The sequence below is a fragment of the Myotis daubentonii genome, chromosome 3, assembly GCF_963259705.1.
Source record: "Myotis daubentonii chromosome 3, mMyoDau2.1, whole genome shotgun sequence".
NCBI lineage: Eukaryota > Metazoa > Chordata > Mammalia > Chiroptera > Vespertilionidae > Myotis > Myotis daubentonii.
Genome location: NC_081842.1, coordinates 184551413 through 184573300, shown reverse-complemented (window position 1 = coordinate 184573300; position 21888 = coordinate 184551413). Strand labels below are relative to the sequence as shown.

General features: G+C 37.5%; 2 protein-coding genes across 6 annotated transcripts in view; one reads left to right on the top strand and one right to left on the bottom strand.

Moving 5' to 3' along the window:
• Window positions 1-21888, top strand: part of LOC132231104 (calmodulin-like) — a 428233-nt gene that overhangs the window by 361814 nt on the left and 44531 nt on the right. The window lies entirely within an intron of this gene.
• Window positions 1-21888, bottom strand: part of EPS15 (epidermal growth factor receptor pathway substrate 15) — a 123046-nt gene that overhangs the window by 79654 nt on the left and 21504 nt on the right. For 3 of the 5 annotated variants that reach the window (XM_059689626.1, XM_059689622.1, XM_059689623.1), the window contains exons 2-9: window positions 21847-21888; window positions 16576-16665; window positions 15634-15681; window positions 10893-10988; window positions 8301-8366; window positions 7141-7266; window positions 4764-4823; window positions 422-619 (exon numbers count right to left, since the gene is read on the bottom strand). In XM_059689626.1, coding sequence (XP_059545609.1) covers window positions 422-619; window positions 4764-4823; window positions 7141-7266; window positions 8301-8366; window positions 10893-10988; window positions 15634-15681; window positions 16576-16665; window positions 21847-21888 — 726 coding nt within the window. The remainder of the gene's footprint in view (window positions 1-421; window positions 620-4763; window positions 4824-7140; window positions 7267-8300; window positions 8367-10892; window positions 10989-15633; window positions 15682-16575; window positions 16666-21846) is intronic. The other 2 variants (XM_059689624.1, XM_059689625.1) reach the window with 1 other exon arrangement.

Genomic DNA, 21888 nt, shown 5'->3' with positions numbered 1-21888 from the left:
CGGCTCTTTGGCCCCTTGAGTGTGGCTCTTCCACAAAATAACACGTGCGGGCGTGCACAAACAGTGCGATTGAAACTTCGTGGCCCATGTGCAGAAGTCGGTATTTTGTGGAAGAGCCAAAGAGCTGCATGTGGCTCGCGAGCCGCAGTTTGCCGACCACTGGAGAGTATCTGCTACCTCTAACTTTAATTCTAGGTTGATCAAGGCAAAGCCATTAAACCTCCATATGATCTAAGTAAGGCCAAATGCAGAAGGATTACCTATTTTCTTTGGGACATCACATTATTCAGATGCAATAAGAGGGAGCTCTAAATCTTGATCCCTTTGACTGCCTCTTCTATCTTCATCAAGCAATCAACTGTTAAATGCCATGCAGTTTGTTTTTTTAAAAAAAGGTTTTTTAACACTGATATATCTATACCTGTCTTAACGGTGCTTTGGTAGGTAAAATGCCTACAGGTGGTAAGGAGTGGTAAGATTCCTTGGCTGCTGAAGTGGGGATCAACCGCACAGAGCCTGATATACTGACCGTTTTCCTCTTTGAAGGTGGCACCAAGGCTGGAGGCAAGGACATTGGCACAGGTTCTTTCTCAAGTGCGCAGTATACCAAAAACATGGCCTTCAAAACAGATAAACCAGGGTCATACATATTAAAATAATTTACTATCATCCACCCATTGAATTGATTACTATTCAATAACAAAGCATCTTCAAACTGTCTGAAATCTTTTTTTTAAAGAAATTAGGCTGTAAAAGATATCCAAGACACACTGATAAACATGATAAAAGTGTGGTGTTGGACAGTATGTATGCCAGTATGTACACTGTGTCATCTTCTGTATTAAGGGGATAATAACTATTCCTATTTGCTTATATTTGCATTAAGATCTCTAGAAGAATAAAGAAGAAACTAAAAAAAGTGATTCATTATGGAGGAGATGTAAATGGAGCAGTTGAGGACAAATATGCTCCCCAGTGAATATCTCCTTATATTGTACTGATTTTTGAACCATGAGAATGTATTACCTATTAAAATTATTTTTAATTATTAAATACATGAAGCACTTGCACAAAGTGAAATAACCTACATAGCGACTGTACCAGGATATTCCTTCCACTTTGAATCCAAGGCACCTTCAATACTTTCAAAAGATGAAAATTTTCTGTAACTATCTTCAAGCATATGAAATTACTCAAAGCGACTTGGAACCTCCCGAAGTATTCAAACAGCAACTGGAAGGAAGCTTTAATATTTCTTCTTAGTTTTTTCTTCCATTAAAAATAGCAATTCCCCCCCAAATAGGTTTGTTTTTAATTCTAAGTTTTGTGGAGCTTTAAAGTCAATACTCACTGAGCACATAATACAACTCATGATTTCTGTGATTACTAATATCATTTTGCAAATGAAGAAACTCAGGCTATGATAGTAACTTGTCTGATATATTTTTAAGAAGTGATAGAGTAAGGTGCAAACCAAGATATTCTGACTACAAAGCTCTTTTTTCCAGATTTGATCAGCTTTATTAGGAGCACACATAATTTTACAATACCATGCTCTCTTCTTTGAGCAGTAAAACTAACCTTTAACCCATTGGTATCCAAATTGTAGCAGGTATCAGAACTACTTGGACAGCTTGATAAAGCACAGGTTTCTGGGCACCACTCCCAGAATTCTAGAATCAGTAAAGTCTGCAGTTGAGCCAGAGAATTTGCATTTCTAGGACGTTCCCAGGTGATTCTGATGCTGTTTACCCTGAGACCACATTTAATCGTTTGATACAAACCAACAATTCACCTCTCTCCATTCACTAGTCAACCTAAAGAATTCAATTTATTTTTTATTTTTTCAATTTCGGTTTTAGAAACACACAAATTTTCAATCTCCCAAAGCTTGAAACTCCAGAAAGAAAACAATCTGGCTAGCAGATACTTCCAACCAAATTCACAATATGTGTACTATTGTCAGATTGACACCAAACTAAAAGAAGGGACCAACATGCACGTTAAAGGTCAGCATTCCTCTTGCTGCAGATGGGAGTCATTTCCTGGAAAACAGAACACTAGAAGCAAAAAAAGCAATGTCAGCCATCTGCTGACAATAGACAACACATTTTTTTGAAAGTTAAAAAAATACTATATTATTAATTTCATGTTGTCTTGAAAATAGTTTCTTTGACAAAACTGAAGTCAATTTTTCTACCAAATAAAACAAAAAAAGTGAACAATATACTGCTGGTTGTGATTTTGTTTTCTTTTAACACTATACTTTATCCTAAACAAAGTCTGCTATCAAAATTAATACAGCATCAAAATAAATACAGCAACTAAATCAAATGATGCACCATACACACACACACACAAAATATGTGGCTGGTAGCTAGTTTTTAAAACTAAAATGCATTTACACAGCTAGAAATAGACACTTAACTAAGAAGCATTTTACATTATGATTTCAATGTAAAAATATCAAAAAATAAACCTAAGCTTACTCCAGGATAGCAGAGAAAAAGACAAAGAGAAACTGAGACATAATAAAATCAATGTAGTGGATTTACAGAAGTCTAAAATATTCTGAACAGAAAGGTTAGTATAGCCAGAGAACATATGTAAAAACAGGTCATGAATTTAGCAACAAAAGAAACCTTAACAATTTTTTTTTAAAATATTCTTATTAATTTCAGAGAGGAAGGTAGAGGAAGAGAGAGATAGAAACATCAATGATGAGAGAATCATTGATTGGCTGCCTCCTGCACACCCCCTACTGGGGATGGAGCCTGCAACGCAGGCATGTGCCCTTGACTGGAATCGAACCCGGGACCCTTCAGTCCACAAGCCGACACTCTATCCACTGAGCCAAACCAGCTAGGGCTAACAAATTTTTAAAAAAATATATATTTTATTGATTTTTTATAAAGAGGAAGGGAGAAGGATAGAGAGTTAGAAACATCAATGAGCTGCCTTCTGCACACCCCCCTACTGGGCATGTGCCCACAACCAAGGTACATGCCCTTGACCGGAATCGAACCTGGGACCTTTCAGTCCACAAGCTGACGCTCTAGCCACTGAGCCAAATCGGTTAGAGCACTAACACATTTTTTTAAGTAGAGATTTTAAAGACCACATTCTCAAGTCATAATTTAATCAACTAACATATACAAAGGGAACAAAAACCAAACAAACACACTTAAATACTTTGAAAGTAGGAAACATTCCTAAATAGATGATCAAAAACACCTAAAAATTATGTGAAAAGGAAAATACTTTGTACCAATATATATGGAATCTAGCTAATCCTGTATTCAGGTAAAAAATGTTCCATAAATGCTTTGAACATTAAAGATAAAAATAAGCAGACTTTGTACTCATCTTCAGAAAAAATTTTTTAAAGTAAACGAAAAGAAATTAGGAAGATGTAATTAAGATAAAAGTTGAGCCCTAGTCAACTTGGCTCAGTGAATAAAGAGCATAAGGCCCACGGACTGAAGGGTCCCAGGCTTGCTTCCAATCAAGGGCACTTACCTTTGTTGCAGGCTCAATCCCAGCCATGGTCAGAGCACCTGAGGGAGGCAATCAATCCATGTGTCTTTCTCACAATGATGTTTCTCTCTCTCTGTCTCTCCCTCTCCCTCCCACTCTCTCTAAAAATCAATGAAAACGTATCCTCGGGTGAGGATTAACAAAATAAGAGAAAAGTTAAAAAGAATAAAAGTCAAAACATAATGACAGGATAAATAAATCCAAAACATATCGCTATCTAAAGATCAATAAGCTAGATAAAATTCAATTAAACAAAAAAATACGAGAAAAAAAATACATAAGATTTGGAATAAAAAAGAGGTACAACCATAAACCCAGAATAGATTAAAAGAATAATACAAATAAATCTGTGGCAACGTTTGAAAGTCAAATAAATGGATAATTCCTAGCAAAAAGAAAAATTTGAACAGACTAATATTCAAATAAGAAGTAAAAGGGGAATTAGAGATTCACCATTCATGAGTTCACAGAAGAATTTTATCTAACTTTTTTTTTTTAAATATATTTTATTGTTTTTTTACAGAGAGGAAGGGAGAGAGATAGAGAGTTAGAAACATCGATGAGAGAGAAACATCGATCAACTGCCTCCTGCACATCTCCCACTGGGGATGTGCCCGCAACCAAGGTACATGCCCCTGACCGGAATCGAACCTGGGACCTTTTAGTCCGCAGGCCGACGCTCTATCCACTGAGCCAAACCGGTTTTGGCTTTATCTAACTTTTAAGGAAGAGATGAATACAACTCTATTTTAAATTAATTGTCCAATTATTAAGGATAACAAGTCTTCAGAAAGATATCAAAACTTTCTCAGCATATACAAATGAAGCAACACTAAAATGTTATTCATGTCTTCCTTTAATGAAGCAAATGTGAAATTTTGGGGGTATATATGAAGTGAAATTATTCCAGAGCAGAAGCAGGTACAGAGATGCTTGGTCAAGTCGGGATACAAAAGATAACATTACTCAGCATCTTTACAGTGTATCATCCAAAGTATATATCTGTATGTACTTTAAAGTCAAATAAAATGAAGATAGCAAACACATACATTTTCTATTATCCATTTGTTTAAAAATATTTATTGATTATCTACAAATTCTAGGTAAAAATATTCATACCAACAATATTTGGGAAATAAGTTTTCCTATAAGGATGAACTAAAGGAAAATTTTCACTTGAGAAACCATTAAGATGTTTAAGATTTTAAGAGCATTAGGTTACTTACAACTGCAAACTCATCTCTGTCAAGCATTCCATCATGGTCAATATCACTCAACTCCCAAACCTTAAAAAGAAAAGAATTGAGAAAGATAATGTTCTTTCATTTAATGTGCTACATTTAAACACCAAATACAAAATAGAGAAAAAGTTTTGCCTAAATATTACACTTTTTTCTGAGAAATTTCAATTATGCTGATTATTTTATTATATCGCTGTTATTTGCTATATTAACAATTACTGTAAAAAGAATTCACTTAAGTATTTTTAAAACAGAAATTCCCTTACAAATTTTTTAAAAACTATTTTCTTCCTTTGAAGTCACAAAACAATTATGCACATAGTATTTTAAGATAATTACAATGCTTTTTCACAAACATCATCTCAGTTAATTTATGCACAGCTCCTGTTTTAGACAAAAAGCTGCATGACTTACCTAGGACCATGCAACTATTATTAAGTAAAGGAATCAGTTTTCAATGTGAAGACTTCCAACTAAGTCCATTATTGTTTTCCCTACACTACAGACTTTCTAATCAACTAAAAGAAATATGTAATGAATACTGTGTAATGAATCATCAGCCAGCTAATGTCCAGGGCTTACAAAGAAAAATAAAATCTGAAAGACCCTGGTAGATTTGGCCTAAATTTAGAATAAATTACAAAGCTTTACACCAGCTACAAAACTATGTTAAATCCTTGAGAAGAAGATATTTAAGCATTCAACAAAATCTCACTTGGGGGCAAGAAGAGAAAGTGAGCTGATGAGAGACAAGAGTGGAGACAAGTGCCTGGTCACTAAATGCCTTGAAAGGAGTTTGGACTTTATCCTGAATGCAATGGGAAGCTACTAAGAGGGTAAGTTTTATGTTTAAAAAAAAAAAAAAAAAGAGGTAACAGGATTATATTTATAGTTTAGAAATCTCACACTGGACCAAACAGTGGAGAAATGATTAGTAAGAAATAATAAAAGACTTTTAAATTAATGTATATTGAGTAACCTATGCAACAATGATTGAATAGCACGATTGCTGGTGGTGTGTGGTTTCATTATCATCATCATTATCATCATCATCATCATCGGCATAGTAGGAAGCATTCAAAGAGTATGTGCTAAGTATTTTACATACATTATCACATTTAATCCTTACAACCCAATAAACTGAATCATACTCATTTTAAAGATTAGAAAACTGAGACATGATTTTCTAATGATTTGCCCAATGTCACACAACTAAGAAGTGGTTCAGACAGGATTAGACCCTACAGAGTAGGATTAAGCAAGGGATTAAAGGATTGGAATCTGGCTGGCATGGTTCAGTGGTTGAGTGTCCACCTATGAACCAAAAGGTGGCGGTTCGATTCCTGGTCAGGGCATATGCCCTAGTTTCAGGCTTGATTCCCATTATGGGGCGTGCAGGAGGCAGCCAATAAATGATTCTCTCTCATCACTGATGTTTCTCTCTCTCTCTCTCCCTCTCCCTTCCTCTTTGAAATCAATAAAAATATATTTTAAAAATATATATATTAAAAAAAAAGAAAAAAGAAAGGACTGGAGGTTTAATGATAGTAGATAAGGTTTGAAATATAAAAAGAGGTGGAGAAAAATCACTATGGAAACAGCACAAGAGTGGCTGGCAATAAGGAAAGCCCAGCTGACGCTGATGATCATGAAATTATGATGATACCGATCTTTATTAGACTTTCTCAGTAGTCCATATGCAACCACAGAGAAGGTAAATAATTAGCTTCACACAAAGCTGGATTTTCATCATACAATCAAGAAGTTAAAAAAATGGTAAAGGGAGCTAAGGATACTGACATGAAACTATGGACCATAAAAATCTAAGTTGGATGAGGAAAAAGGAAATTCAAAAGATGGAGAAAGTAAAGGAGTTGAGATTTAAAGATCTTGATGAAGTCAAAGAAGTACTATAGTAGTCTTGCAAGTATCTAGGAAAGAGATCTAGAAAGATAAGAAGTTCTAGTTAGAAAGAAGAATTTATGTTTTCAGAGATGAAACGGTTCCTTATAACAAGGCCCCCTGATATAGCTATGGAATAGGTAGCAGATGAAACTTACTGATGGTCTCTGGAAATTAAATCAAGGAATTAAGAGGTCAGAATGTACAACATAAAGAAAAAAAGACCTACTTAAGAGGCTTCTACATATAACTAATTTCAAACACTCATAATTTAGAAGAGGTAACCAAATAAAGAAACAAATTGGCAATTATTTCATATATTAAGTCTGAACACAAAAAATTCTGTAACACAACTTCAAAATAAGATCTGTGCATTTTTTAACAATGAGCTATAAGCGCTCCTCGTAGATACAAATTTAAAATACATAAAAATTACATTTATAATTTAATAATATCTTACTCTTCCAAGAATATCCACAGGTAACTTAGAGTTGAGCAACACTGGTTTCACTTTATCACCAGACAGAAATCCATTTACTGGACTTAAACTATCAAAAATTGCATCATATTTGGCCTTATCTTCAGACTATAATATAAAAAAGATCACAAATTAAAACAATAGAGAAAAGGATTTCAATGCAGTTATAAAAATCAAACACTCAAAGAATAGACAGCATATTTCTTAAACTCATCATTTAAAAACCATTTTCACTTTTATCAAAATATATTATAGTAAATGATAATTTAAGTTCCTCTACCCCACTCCTTTTGTAGCTGGAACACTATCTTTGCTTTTCTGTTAGATTAGAATCACAAGATTTCAGTGATAGAAGGGCTTTGAGAAAAGCACCTAGCCCAATCCTCTCACTTAAGCAGATCCACAGCAAGGAAGTAACTTACACAGACAAACCAAAATGGTTTTCTGACAAAACTACATATTTTAATTGAAGGTCATTGATCTGCTATATACTAAAAGTATTTTTTAATAATGCTTTTAAAAATCTATAAAGCCCTTGCCAGATAGTTCTCAGTTGGTTAGAGCATCATCCCAATACACCAAGATTGTGGCTTCAATGCCTGGTCATGGCACACACAGCAATTGATTTATTTCTCTCTCTCTCTCTCTCAAATCAATTAAAAATTATTTAAGTACATAAATTGTATATTTTTAATCTGAAAAGATAGCTATAACTAGTGTGATGTTTCTAAATACCTATAAAGCAAAATATCCATTTCAGAATATAATTTCTTGAAAGAATAAAGAATTGTTTAATAGCTCTAAAAACAGTACTATTTAACCAGAATTTTCAAGTCAGGCATAATATCAGTAGGGTAAACTAGACATAATACCAGTGGGGTAAAAACTCATCAAACACTTTAGTTAATACAGGGTTACCATTTGTAGTTTACACTATAAAAGGAATTAGATAAAACCAGTACTAATTGTCACAAAATGATTGCTAGTGCTGTAAGATCCCTCCAAAGATTTCTAGTACCAGTAATTCCTGAACAGTAAAAATGAAAGTCTAATGAAGATTGCAACATATTATGGAAGTAGAGAACAAGATGATGTGGAAGAAAAGCAGGAGTAAGGAGAGAATAGTTACAAAGTTTACTTACTTTTACAGCCCATGGGAGCTCAGCTGCAGAAGTTCCACTAATTAGCAAGGGACTACTGGTATCATGCTAAAAAAGAAAATACAGCATATGAAGGGCTGAAATCCTCACATCAATAAACAATGAAGAAAAAGAGGTCTTTGGCCTTAAATACATTCATACAAAATGCTGGATCTCAATAAACACATATACTCTATTTTACATTAATTCTATTAGACCATCTAAGTACAAATGAAACAAAAACTGCATAAATGACTATGGAGCACTAAATAAAACTTAACTATTACCTATTATAAACTTAAGAAACCTATTATAACTGACAGAAAGATAAAGATATCTGAATGTAACAAAAATATTTATTGCCCTGTTAACTGATGATTTCTTCCCAGTACTCTTTAAGGAAAACTGACAGGGACAAGAACCAAACTTAAGATTTATAAGTTACAATTACATGAACCTATCAATAGCATGCCCAACTAATTATAATTATCTGCTTGTAGAGACAGATAAATATATTTGAATAAATTTTATGATAATATAGTTAGGCAACAAATCCCTAAATTACCCTTCTGATTCCATGACTCTAAGCCTAAACTCAGAAGTACAGAAATTCTCAAAACTAAAATTAAATTCATAATATTCAGACCAAATACTTCTAAAACACTGATTTTAAAAGTAAGCGTGAAGAGCCACGAAACTTCTGAAAACAAGAAGTAGGGTGGTGAGGCTTAGCCCTATCAGATATGAAAACAAATTACCAAATATGATTATTAGAACAATGGGAGATCAGCATATGGATAAACAGATCAACGAACAGAAAAATCCAAAAAGAAACCAAAATACAGATGGAGAATTTACCATATGATTGAGATGGCATTTCAGATCAGTTAAGGAAAAGATGATTATCAATAAACTGCATTAGATCTGTAAAGTAGCCATCTTTAAAAAACATAAATTTTAATCCATACTCATACCTTACATACCTTATATAAATGTGAAAAAAGAAACCATAAAAAATTTTTAATCCTCGTAATTTATATACATAAAAAACAATGACACGTTTATAGAAGAAAATCACCATAAACAAAGTCAAAAGACAAATGACAAACTGGGAAAAAATATTAGCAACTCATATAGACAAAGAGCTGTTTTCCTAATATATAACGAGCCTCTAGAATTCAATAAGAAAAAGGCCAAAAGCCACAAAACATAAGCGAAAACTATAAATAGGCATTTCACATAAAGGCACTGTAAATGGATGATAAGCATGAGAAAAACTATTCAACCTCATTCCATAAAACCGAAAGGACAAATGAGAACAACACTTACATGCCATTTGTCACCTATCAAACTAACAAGAATCCAAAAGTTTGACAACAGTATCTTAGCAAAAATGCACTTAACCAATTGCTGATGGGAGTGTGAACTAGTGCAACCACTATGAAGACACACTGATATTATATGGGAAAATTACAAACGAACAAACTTTTGAAACAGCAATTCCATTTCTGAGAATTTACATATATAAGTATATTTCTGCATATGCAAAATAATATATATTCAAGGTTATTATGCACTGCAGCATTTTTTTAAGTAAAAGATTAGAAACAAGCTAAAAGTCTATCAAAAGGAAGTTAAATAAATTATGGTGACTAGAAATAAAGAAATAGAATGCAGCTATAAAAAGAACAAGGAAGCTTTTATGTAATGATATGTACACTCTCCAAAACATACTAAGTTATTAAAATAAGGTACAAAATTGTGTGTACAGAATGATACAATAAATATAAAATGAGAAAATAGGTATTATTATTTCTTTATATACATATATAATAACTCTGGAAGGACACACAAAAAACTAACACTAGATTGCCCAAGGAAGTCATTTTGACTGCTTTTTAATTTCAATTAGAAAAACAATTATGTATATAAGGACACAATGTCTTAGAATTTTGTGACTTTTTGTACAACATATAAATGCGTTTATTAATAATTGTAGTTACCTCCCCCTCCTTCGGTATATATATATGTGTTATACCTATATTGCCCAAAAGCAGTCATTTTGACTGCTTGGGAAATTTTAGACTCTTATTATTGAATTGAGTAAATTTCTTATATGACCAGTTCGGCTCTGTATTGAAATAACAGTTTTCATTTTTTTTCGATTACCATCACATGATAACATACAAGTTAAATTGTCGATACTTGATAAACTGTCGATACTTGATAAGTTGCAGTTGCTCAATAAGCTAAACTAGTACTTGTTATTCGAATCTTTATGCAGTGATACTTGTTCTAATAAGTTGTTTATTTTATTTCTTTTGCGCCCTAAATTCATGAAAGAAATGTCGAATAGAAGTGAGTTATTGGAAAAGCTAAGGAACATAAGTGAAGAGTGCTCCGATATTATTCTTTCACAATGCAGTCATTTTTACTGCTTTTGGGCAATATAGGTATATACTAAATTTCAGTCTTTCTAGTGCTAATAAGTAGTAGCCATTATGAAAGAAAAGTAGCTGGGTAATAGGAGTTGGGGGAAATTATTTTAATAGAGCAATTTAGAAAAGAAAATTTAAATTTAAAAGTATTTCTTACAAATCTTGGTGGAGGAACAGCCAGGTTCAAGTTACTCAGTGAAACCTCCAATCCATTCTGGGCACATGCCACAAGACGCAAAGCAACAAAGAATTCCTGAGAAAGAAAAAATGTGACTGTAAGAGCATTATCTACCTATTCATCCATCCATCCACCCATCCACAGACATACCTACAACTTGAAAATACAAAACAATTCACAATTACTCCCAGGTTTTTACATAGCAACAAATATAACAGCACAGTTGCTTGAATAACACTTGCTTTAAAATTGAGAAAAGATCTATGTACAAAGATGTTCCCATTATAAACAGAAATAAAGTGTTAATAAAATGGGAAAATATTTAGTGAAACATAAATATAGTGGAAATTAAAAATTAGTAATCATTATCCAAAGAATATTTTATGGTATTAAGGAATACTTTTTATCATTTAAATGAGGAAAAGGCATCTGAAAGAAAAACCCAGAAGAAAATAACTACATGTTATCAAAAATCATCTCTGGATTTAAGATTACAATTTTTGAAACTGGATCAATCATTCAAGTGACTAAATCATTGCTATTCCAGAAGAGCTAAGGAGAATAACTGTGCAGCATCTAAAAACAATTATATAACTGCTTGACTTCAAAACACTTATAAATCTCTCCCAAAGGTCCTTGTATTTTTGGCATTTGAAGTATCAATCCAAAATTTAATAAATAAATGCAAACATGCGGAAGTAACTGGTGTTCAGCTGTTTTCAGTTAAAGTCAGGTCTGGGAATAGCCACAACAAAACACTTGACTCCAGCTATATAACTTACAATTTGTCAATACTCTCTAGTACAGTTACTGGTACAATCAATTCTTCACTACTTTTCTCAAACCTCCTATTCTCACCTATACCCTTCTTATCTAATTCCTAACCTATTCTTAGAAACTTGCAGGTTATCTGTTGTATACAATACCTTGCCTTCAATCATAAATTTATTTTTAAAATGCTATTTCAAGATCTCCCCTTCTCTTTTTATTCATTCCACAAGCTTCTATGTCATTTGACTTCAACTCCCACCATTAGCTACAGAAACTACTATGTCACAAATAACATCCGAGCTATCAAATGTTCTCCAAAAAAAAAAAAAAAAGGCCTCCTCCTACTTGTTCTTTTGGCAGCCTGGGAAGCATGATCTTTCCTAAAGCTTTCCTCCCCTCACCAACACAGATTCATAAAGCTCTCTCTCTCAGTACTCCTCTGACCTTTCAAGTCTCTTCTGTTGAAGTCAACCTTTAAATCCTCCAACCTTTAAATGCTGGTATTCTAGGTATTCCAACATTAACTCTCTTTCTCTTCTCATTCTGTAAGAGATTCAATTACTCTTAGGTAATCTGGTCCACTCCCAAAGTATAGATGGGCTCTGAAGTGAAATAGTCCTGCAATAAATACTAGTTCTGCTACTTAAAGTTGTAAGGCCATGGGCAAGTAAAATAAAATTCTTACATAAAAGGGGGGACTAATATTAGCTACCCTGTAATTATTATGAAGAACAAAATAAAAACTATACTATAAAAAGAAAGCACCTACTGTCATTTTTGACACATAGAAACTCAATAAGTATAGGTTTCTTTTCTTTCTTTCATGTTAATTAAATAAACTATTCCCCCAATGCAAACATCAAAGTTTAACTGCAGACCCACAAATCCAGCCACCTAGATGTAACAAGGACAACTTAAACTCAACATCCAAAGTCCAGGAATATCAGTGAAGAATTTAATAAATGGTAAACTCATGAAGATAGGAGCCACATCTGTATTTCCAAAGCCTGGCTCAAAACAGGTACTCAACAAATACTTGCTGACAGTGCAGACTCTGGGTGTCCATATTAATTTAGTGTTCCTATGTCTCCAACGTACCAAACTGGCCCTTCTGCCCAGGAGCTCCAATGGGGACTACAATCTAGCACTGGAATTCTATATAATAAAAGCCTAATATGCTAAGTGTCCGGTCATACAGTCGTCCGCTCAACCAATCAAAGCATAATATGCTAATGATATGCTAAGGCTGCTCAACTGCTCTCTATGACGTGCACTGATCACCAGGGGCAGACAGTCAACCATTCAATCAGTCGCTATGACATGCACTGACCACCAAGGGGCAGACACTCCAACTGGTAGGTTAGCTTGCTGCTGGGGTCGGGCTGATCAGGACTGAGCAAGACAGGCCGGACACGCCCTGGAGCCCTTCCACTGTCCCTCCCTGGCTGGCCAACCTCCCATGACCCTCCCCGGCCCTGACTGTGCACTGGTAGGGTCCCTCAGCCTGTCTTGCGCCCTTTCATAATCTGGGACCTCTCAGGGGATGTTGGAGAGCCAGTTTCGGCCCGATCCTGCAGGCTAGACTGAGGGACCCCACTGGTGCACAAATTCGTATCAATCTATAATTTAAACAAATTCATGCACCAGGCTTCTAGTCTTAAATAAGAGACAGGGTATTCGGACCTTCTAAAAAATTTTCCATCCCTTTTCTGATCTTGATCCTGCTTCAGCAGTCCTCATGAGGGTTTGGGGGTATTAGCTTTTTTGGGAGAGGTAGAGAAGGGGGGAGAGGAGGGTATTAGTTTTGAGTAGCAGTGCTCAACCAATGTATCAGCATGTAGCAAGCTTTGAATCCAATCCTGAAGAACTCTGAAATCCATCTCCAACAATCAGAACTTCAAAGTACACTGATAGTGTCCAACACCAATAACTACTTTCACAAATTCCTGGTCTAGGATTTACATCTAACCTGTAAACCATTTTATGGTTTATAAGTCAGTGGTAAGATCTAGACCAGAATACTCAGGTTTGATTAGCCAAGAATTTCCTTTCAAATGTATGAGGCATACCATCTAACACTTAACTAATAAAACCCATATTTATGTATAAACCCTGTACATGTAAGAAATTCAATTAATTAATATTCAAAGAGCAAAATCTTTCTGAATGACTGAAAAAAAAACACAACAAGCTATTTATCTGATGTGTCCTCCAAAAGTCTTATATTCAAAGCCTAACCCCCAAAGATAAAGGTATTAGGAGGTAGGGCCTTTGGAAGGTGCTTAAGCCATTAGGGGGAACCCTTATTAATGGGATTAGTGCCTTATAAAAAGGCTTCAGAGAGGTTCCCAGCACCTTCTGGTATGTGCAGATACAACTAGAAGTCTGCAATCAGGAAGAAAGTCCTCACCTGACCACGTTAGCAAGCTAATCTCAGAATTCCAGCCTCTAAAACAATGAGCAATAAATTTGTTTATAAATTTCTGTGGTATTTTGTTATAGCAGCCCAAACAGACTAAGATACTCCGGTAGAACAATGTCACCAAACTAACACTAAACTTTGGGAATTAGTTACTTTAATGCCTACTTATTAGAAATATTTTCATTGTCTTATTAGAAACCAGTGGCCCGGTGCACGAAATTCGTGCACATTAAAAAGGGATTAATTAGAGGAAGTATTTTAATATTGCCATTTGCCCTTTCTCTTTAATAGAAGTGTCAGAGATGAAAAAAAATTAGTAAAATGTATATGAAAATCTTCCTCCTGTCAGAGTCTGGGGCACGCCGCAGGATCCAGAGTCAAGTCCCTGCCCACCCGCGTGCATCTTGAAATCGCGCAAGACCCAGACCCAGCCGCACCCCCTGCCCTTGGGCTAGATCCAGACCGGCTGGTCCCACCCTTGTCAAGCCCCGCCAGGCAGGGGAGGTGCAGCCTCACATCCCCTGGCCCAGCACCAGGGCGGGAGGCGTACCTTGAGGTCCCCCGTCAAGCCCCACCAGCTGGGGGGCGTGGTCTCAGGTCCCCCAGCCTGGCACCGGGGTGGGGGGCACAACCTGAGGTCCTCTGGCTCAGCACCAGGGTAGGGGGTGCACCTTAATGTCCCCTGTCAAGCCCTGCCAGATGGGGGGGGGGTGCGGCCTCAGGTCCCCCGTCAAGCTCTGCCAGGTGGGGGGACGTGGCCTGAGGACCCCAGTCAAGCCCTGCTGGACGGGAGGAGAAGCCTGAGGTCCCCTGTCAAGCCCCGCGGGGACGGGGCGGAGAGGGTGCAGCCTCAGATCCCTGCTGATTGCTCGTTAAGGCTCATTACGGGAACTCGGCCTCTGCTGTGGGCACAGCCATCTTATGTTACAGAAACCCTGCCTCTGCTGCGGGCGCCACCGTCTTTGTGGCAGAGTGACAGTCAATTTGCATATTACCTCTTTATTAGAGAGGATATTTTCATTGTTATGACACTTGACCTTGCAAAACCTTAATGTTGATAAAAAGCAACTCTTAGTTTAAATATACAAAAAACTGCTGGCTCTTTTTTATTCTGAATCACTAAAAATCCTATCTAATAAAGAGGGAATATGCTAATTGATCCTCACACTGTCACAAAGATGGCGGCACCCACAGCCAATAAGGGAATATGCTAATTGACTGCTCCACCCTCAAAGATGGAGGTGCCCACAGCCACAAGATGGCAGCGCCCAGTCCCCTCAGCCCCCCAGCTGCCCAGGGCCGGCCCAAGGCTCAGGTAACCAGGTCCGGCATGGCTTGCGCTGCCGGCAGTGGCAGCAGCAGAGGTGTGATGGGGCGTCACCTTCCCCTGATCGCCGGGTCGCCTCCCGCCCCTGAGGGCTCCCGGACTGTAAGAGGGGGCAAGCTGGGCTGAGGGAATCCCCCTCCAGTGCATGAATTTTCATGCACCAGGTCTCTAGTTTTTTCATATGAATCTCTGAATCTTACTTGTTTGTTCAGGATACCTTTGCCATCTGTGTCAGCTAAATCCCAAATCTGAAATTCAGAGGAAAAAAAGTATCAATCTATATTTTAAACAACAATCATCTTAAAAATAAATTAATTCCCTGTAATTTACAATCTCATGCTCTTTGGTAATCAGATTTAAAAATTATAGAATTAAAAGTGGAAAGAAACCTTAAGTTCAAATTTAGTTCAAATACTAAATTTAGTTCAAATACTAAAGCCATTTAGTTCAAATACTAAAGCCATTAAAGTTATTCAAGAACATTTAAGGCATCATGGAAAGAAATGAAACCCAGACTCTAACTTCCAATCCAATGCCTTTTTCCTTAGCCCAGGTTCTAACTCCAAATCTCTTGCTCTTTTTACTAACACATACTACTTTGATTTTAGATCCTTACTAAGATGATATTTTTTCTTATGGGAAAGTGGAAATAGTTGTTTATTTGCGAATAATTAAATTATTAATGATAATTTTTCAGGGTTTTTAATACATATCATGTATAAGGACTTTCCAGGAGATCAAGCTGGCAGAGGGACTTTCCACCTTTTTGTGCTTTTTCTTAAGCCTCTCATCCCCCACTGTATTCACCACATACAAAGTGCAGTTGGAAACAGTTATAATAGAGGAAGTAGAGATAGAGCCAACTCTCTGAGTGGGTGGCAAGGTTCCCAGTCTGCAGCACTGTTTCTCCCCACAATGCCCAAATGTACTATTACTTCTTCATTTCATCCCACTAAAATGTAATTTGTTTTCTAAACATCTGAAAAACACCTTACTTTTCAAATTCTCTCCATCGCATTACTATAACTGCCTCTATGACTCAGTTCTAACTTCTAAGTTTCTTAATGATATCTTTCTGAATTTGTATCCAATTTATCTATACTGCTATTCACCTTAATCTAATTATAATAAATAAATATTACCTTTCCAAGTATCAAGTCTGGAAGCCCTGATTTTTTCAGGAAAGCAGCAGCATCAGAAGCTAATACCCTTCCAGTATTGCCTGTATCAACCTGAAAAAAATACAATGGTAAGCTGACAAAGACAAAATTATTTGTGTTCCTTACTGAGATTTGAGAACTGGCTTTTTCAAAAAGGGAATGGGAATCCTTTGACTAAACCAAGGCGGAGGAATATATGCATAGCCATATAAGTAGAGTACCATCTAGACAGCATTGGCAATTTACAAAATGTTTTTTATCGTGTCCATTATACAAATGAGAGAACTGAAGCTCAAAGGAAGTAGAGCAAATTAGTGGAGTCATAACATTAATACATTATCTCCTGACTCCAACTCTTCTATAGCGCCTTTTAAATTCTAATAAACTTACATGGCAATAGGAAGAAAAAGAAGCATTTCCTGGAGAGGTCTTAGCTGCATGTGTTACCTGTTTTTTCAAACACCTTAAAATCATTAACTTCTGCTTTTATACTTACTGTTAGGAACTACAACACTTAATTAAAAAATCAAAGCAGCTCCAAAACCAGCAGTGATTCCATAATAAAATTAAAGAAACATTTTAAAAACTGTTAAGCTCCTAAAGCACATTAAGGCTAACACACCACTTCAACTAAGGGGGACTTTCCTTTAAGACAGAATGAGGTCACCAAGAACATAAAAACAGTTTTACAAAAATGACACTCACTTCTGCAAAGATTTCCTAAAATAAAGTTCAATTTGTAAAAATAAAAAGCAAGTTTTAAAAAGGTATGGGCAAGATAACATGATACTACAATATTTATGAGCTGTTTTGCAACTTTACTTAAAAGGCTAATAAGTCTGTTGCAAACATATACAAAGCATTCAGACAAGCCAATCCCAGCAAAGAAGCAAAAGAGAAATCCTTTCTTTCAAGTGCTCAGCAAAAAAGAAGGAACTACCCAATCCAAATGTGGGGTAACAAAGAAGTACATTAAGAGCTGGGAAACCTGCCTCTAGAATTTTCCAGAATTCCTTTTCTTTCCCCACTCTCTGACCATGGGAGGGGTGGGGGCGGGGCGAGGAGAGAACACCTACCCCAGCATAGTCTAAATATAGAAGCCCTCAGGGAAAACATTAATCGATCTCTTATAAAATATTTGTGTACTGTATTCCAATTAAGAATTTTACTATCTTCTATCCTTCTGTTACTAAAATAAATTAAATGCAGCTGTTTAGTCATGGTCATACATAGATGGTTTCTGTTGTACTCAGATGCTTGCCTAAAGGCTTTACCATAAGCTACCAGATACAATTATGTCTTCAACAAACTCTCAGAGCCTCATCTAAACAACCATATCGTGTTCTCTGAATTGTTAACACTTCAAAATATAGATTTTTGGGTAAAGTCTTCTGAGTTGATATCCCTTAAACAACTTTCAGACTGTACTGGTGGACAGTTAGAATTTCCAGGACTCTTTGCAGTCTAGAAATACATATCTATATATATAAAGAGGTAATATCCTAATTGGTCCTAACAGTGTCCCAGTCACTACCGTTCAACAGGCTGCGTGCACACAAGATCTGGTGGGCAGGGATGGGGACTTGTGCCACCAGGACATGAGGCTGTCACTGGGGGTGCCCCTTGCCCCCCGGCAGAGGCACACGCAGGCCTGCCATGCTGCCCAGCCCAGAGGGGGGCATCAGGACGAGCCGTGGCAGCCCCCAAGAGGAGGCATGCGCAGGCCCGCTGCGCTGCCTGCCTGGAGGTGGGCGTCAGGATGGGCTGCGGTGGCCCCCCAGGCAGAGGCCCACACAGGCCCGTGGCACTGCCTGGCCAGAGGGGGTTGTCAGGACAGGGGCGTGGCCTCAGCAGAGAGCTCTCAGCACTCCTGCGCTGAGGTCTGAAAGCGCAGAGAGGAAGGGAAAGCAGATGGGCAGTTAGGGGGTTTAGGCCAGGAGGGGAGAGCAGATAGGCAGTTAGGGGGATCAGGCCAGGAGGGGAGAGCAGACAGGCAGTTAGGGGGATCAGACAAGGAGGGGAGAGCAGTTAGGGGGATCAGGCAGGAGGGGAGAACAGTTAGGGCCATCAGGCAGGCAGGAGAACAGTTAGGGGCATCAGGCAGGCAGGCAGGTGAGCGCTTACAAACCAGTGGTTCTAGATTGCGAGAGGGATCCCAGATTGGAGAGGCTGCAGACCAGGCTGAGGGGAATACCTCCCATCCCCGTGCACGAACTTCATGCACTGGGCCTCTAGTATTTTATAAAAACAGACCCCTGACCCAAGATGAAGGAGAACAAGAATGATATAGGACTGAACTGGTAAGAAAAATGTAATTATGGTTATTTACTTAGAATACTGTTGGCATTATTTTTAATATTGTATTTTGTAATGGATATAGGGAAAGCACTTTTTTTCCCCTCTTACACTATCTCTAACCCTCAATTTAACAGGCTCTGTATTTGTAAAGTGAATGAAATAGTTTTCAGTAGTCTCTGATTTCACTGACTCTTCAGAATTCAAAAACAAGTCCTTTACCCCAGCCGCTGTGTCTCAGTTGGACATGTGGCTCAGTTAGGCGTTGTCCAGTGGGCACTGAAAGGTCACTAGTTGATTCTAAGTCAGGACATAGGCCCAGGTTGTGGGTTGGATCCCCACTAGGGGGCCTACAGGAGGCAGCCAATCAGTATTTCTCTCTTGCATCAATGTTTTCCTCTTTCTCTCTCTCCACACCCCTCCTCCCCCGTCTCCAGTCCTCTCTGTCTCAAATCAATAAAAACATCCTACATAATAAAAGCCTAATATGCTAAGTCTCCGGTTGTCCAGTCATCTATTCAGCCAATCAAAGCATAATATGCTAATGATATGCTAAGGCCACGCAACCACTCCCTATAACGTGCACTGACTATGAGGGGGCAGACAGTCAACCAGTTGACCAGTTGCTATGACATGCACTGATCACCAGGGGGCAGACAGTCGACCGGTCGACCAGTCACTATGATGTGCACTAACCACCGGGGGGCATATGCTCCGACTGGTAGGTTGCTTGCTGCTGGGGTCCAGCCAATTAGGACTGAGCGAGATAGGCTGGGCACGTTCTGGACCTTCCCATGGTCCCTCCCCCGCCCCGATTGTGCACCAGTGGGGTCCTTTGGCCTGGCCTGAGCCCTCTCGCAATCCAAGACACCTCAGGGGATGTCGGAGAGCCAGTTTCGGCCCTATGACAGAACGACCGGTTGCTATGATGCGCACTGACCACTGGGGCAGGCGCTCAATGCAGGAGCTGCCCCCTGGTGGTCAGTGTGCTTCCACAAAGGGAGCGCCACTCAGCCAGAAGTCGGGCTCATGGCTGGCGAGCGCAGCTGCGGTGGCAGGAGCCTCTCCAGCCTCCATGGCAGCGCTAAGGATGTCTGACTGACAGCTTAGGTCCGCTTCCCGTGGAGAGAAGGCCTAAGCCATCAGTTGGACATTCCCTGAGGGCTCCGGGACTGTGAGAGGGCACAGGCCGGGCTGAGGTACTCCCCACCCCTCACCCCCAATGCACAAATTTCATGCACTGGGCCTCTAGTATATTTTTAAAATCCTTTAAGTGAGTGTCCTTACTTTTTATGGCAATAGAGTAATTTTTACATAAGTTAAATAAAAATTTGGTCTCCTTATTATCAGGGTATAATTGAGAAATTCGATTGTACAAAACAAGGTCATATTTTATTCAGACAGAACAAGCCACTATTAAGGAACAAGAACTGACTTTATGTGAAGTCAATGTCTACAAAGTCCTCCCAAAAAAAATGGCCTGCAACTTGATTTATAAGGTGTCAGTTTCTCAGAGAGTAAAGCAATGTCACCTCACAGACTAGGAACTTCAGCAGATATGGGAAACCTCAAGATGAGATGAATTCACTCAAACTTGCATGTACTGCCAGTGAAATATGGGGGCGGGGAGGATTTCTAAGGTTGGGATCCTAGCTTCAAAATTGAGGCACAAATAAAGAGGCTTTATAAAGTACAATCTGAGATTCTTTAAAAATGTTAAGGAAAAATTGGTCTCTAGCCTTAGAAGTTGTTAAATAGTAAATGTATGGCTCTAGATTTGCAAGTCACACAACAAGGAGACCTATAATAGTTCATTAATGTTTTTGTTTGTTTTTTGTTTGTTTATAACAAAGGTGGAGATTTATTGAAGAACAAGTACAGACTCCCACGTGGTGAAGGGTAAAGAATCTCACAGCACAAACTCCCACATGGGGAGGGGGAAAGAGTCCCCCATTAATGTTTGCTCTAACTATGTAAATAGCCAGGTCAAATATAGAGACCAGCCTTTTCATTGATTATGATCCCAAGGTGAGAGGATTATTAGGAAAAATTATCCAATACTTGGTAATGGGCAAATGAGATTGTCTACACCCTCAGGAGATTGTTTGATCTATGGTTGATTAACTTTCCATCAACTAGGCTATTTTACAATTTGTAGGTTAAATTATAAAAAAAATTGATAGCTATGCAAGTGAATCCTGTCCATACCAATAAAATGAATTTTGTCTGGAGAATATAAATCTCTGTAACTCATATTCTCATCTTTACATTTTACTAGTTATCCCAGTAATTAATGAATTGAATAAAATCCTTGACACATGTTCATTTTACATTTGTATGAGTCATGGTTTTAACTTTATAAATATTAAAAACCTTAATAAGTCTTAAAAACAACTAAAAGTCATTTTCATTTGACTTATATTAATATGGATATTTATATTGAGATGAATGCATCTAATGTTATATGGATTTTTTAAAAATATATTTTATTTTATTTTTTACAGAGAGGAAGGGAGAGGGATAGAGAGTCAGAAACAACAATGAGAGAGAAACATTGATCAGCTGCCTCCTGCACACCCCTCACTGGGGATGTGCCTGCAACCAAGGTGCATACCCTTGACCGGAATTGAACCTGGGACCTTTCAGTCTGCAGGCCGATGCTCTAGCCACTAAACCAAACCAGTTAGGGCGTTATATGGATTTTTAAGATAGATAAATATTTGAGACAATTAAGTGTTTGGCCTTAATTATCTTTCCTTCATTTTTGAAAGCTCGTCAAAAGTATTAAGTACTCAAAACATGAGGCTAAGGCACAAAATGTTGAAAATAAGACATGTCAAATTTATCCAGCTGACTGGTAATCTGCATGTATTCAGTCAAGGTGAAAGTATATTTTATAAAAAAAAAAAAAAAAAAAAGTATATTTTATGTTCAATCTAAGACAAACAAAAATCTTACCTGTCTATAGTATTTTTCATATACAGGATTCCCACTTGATAA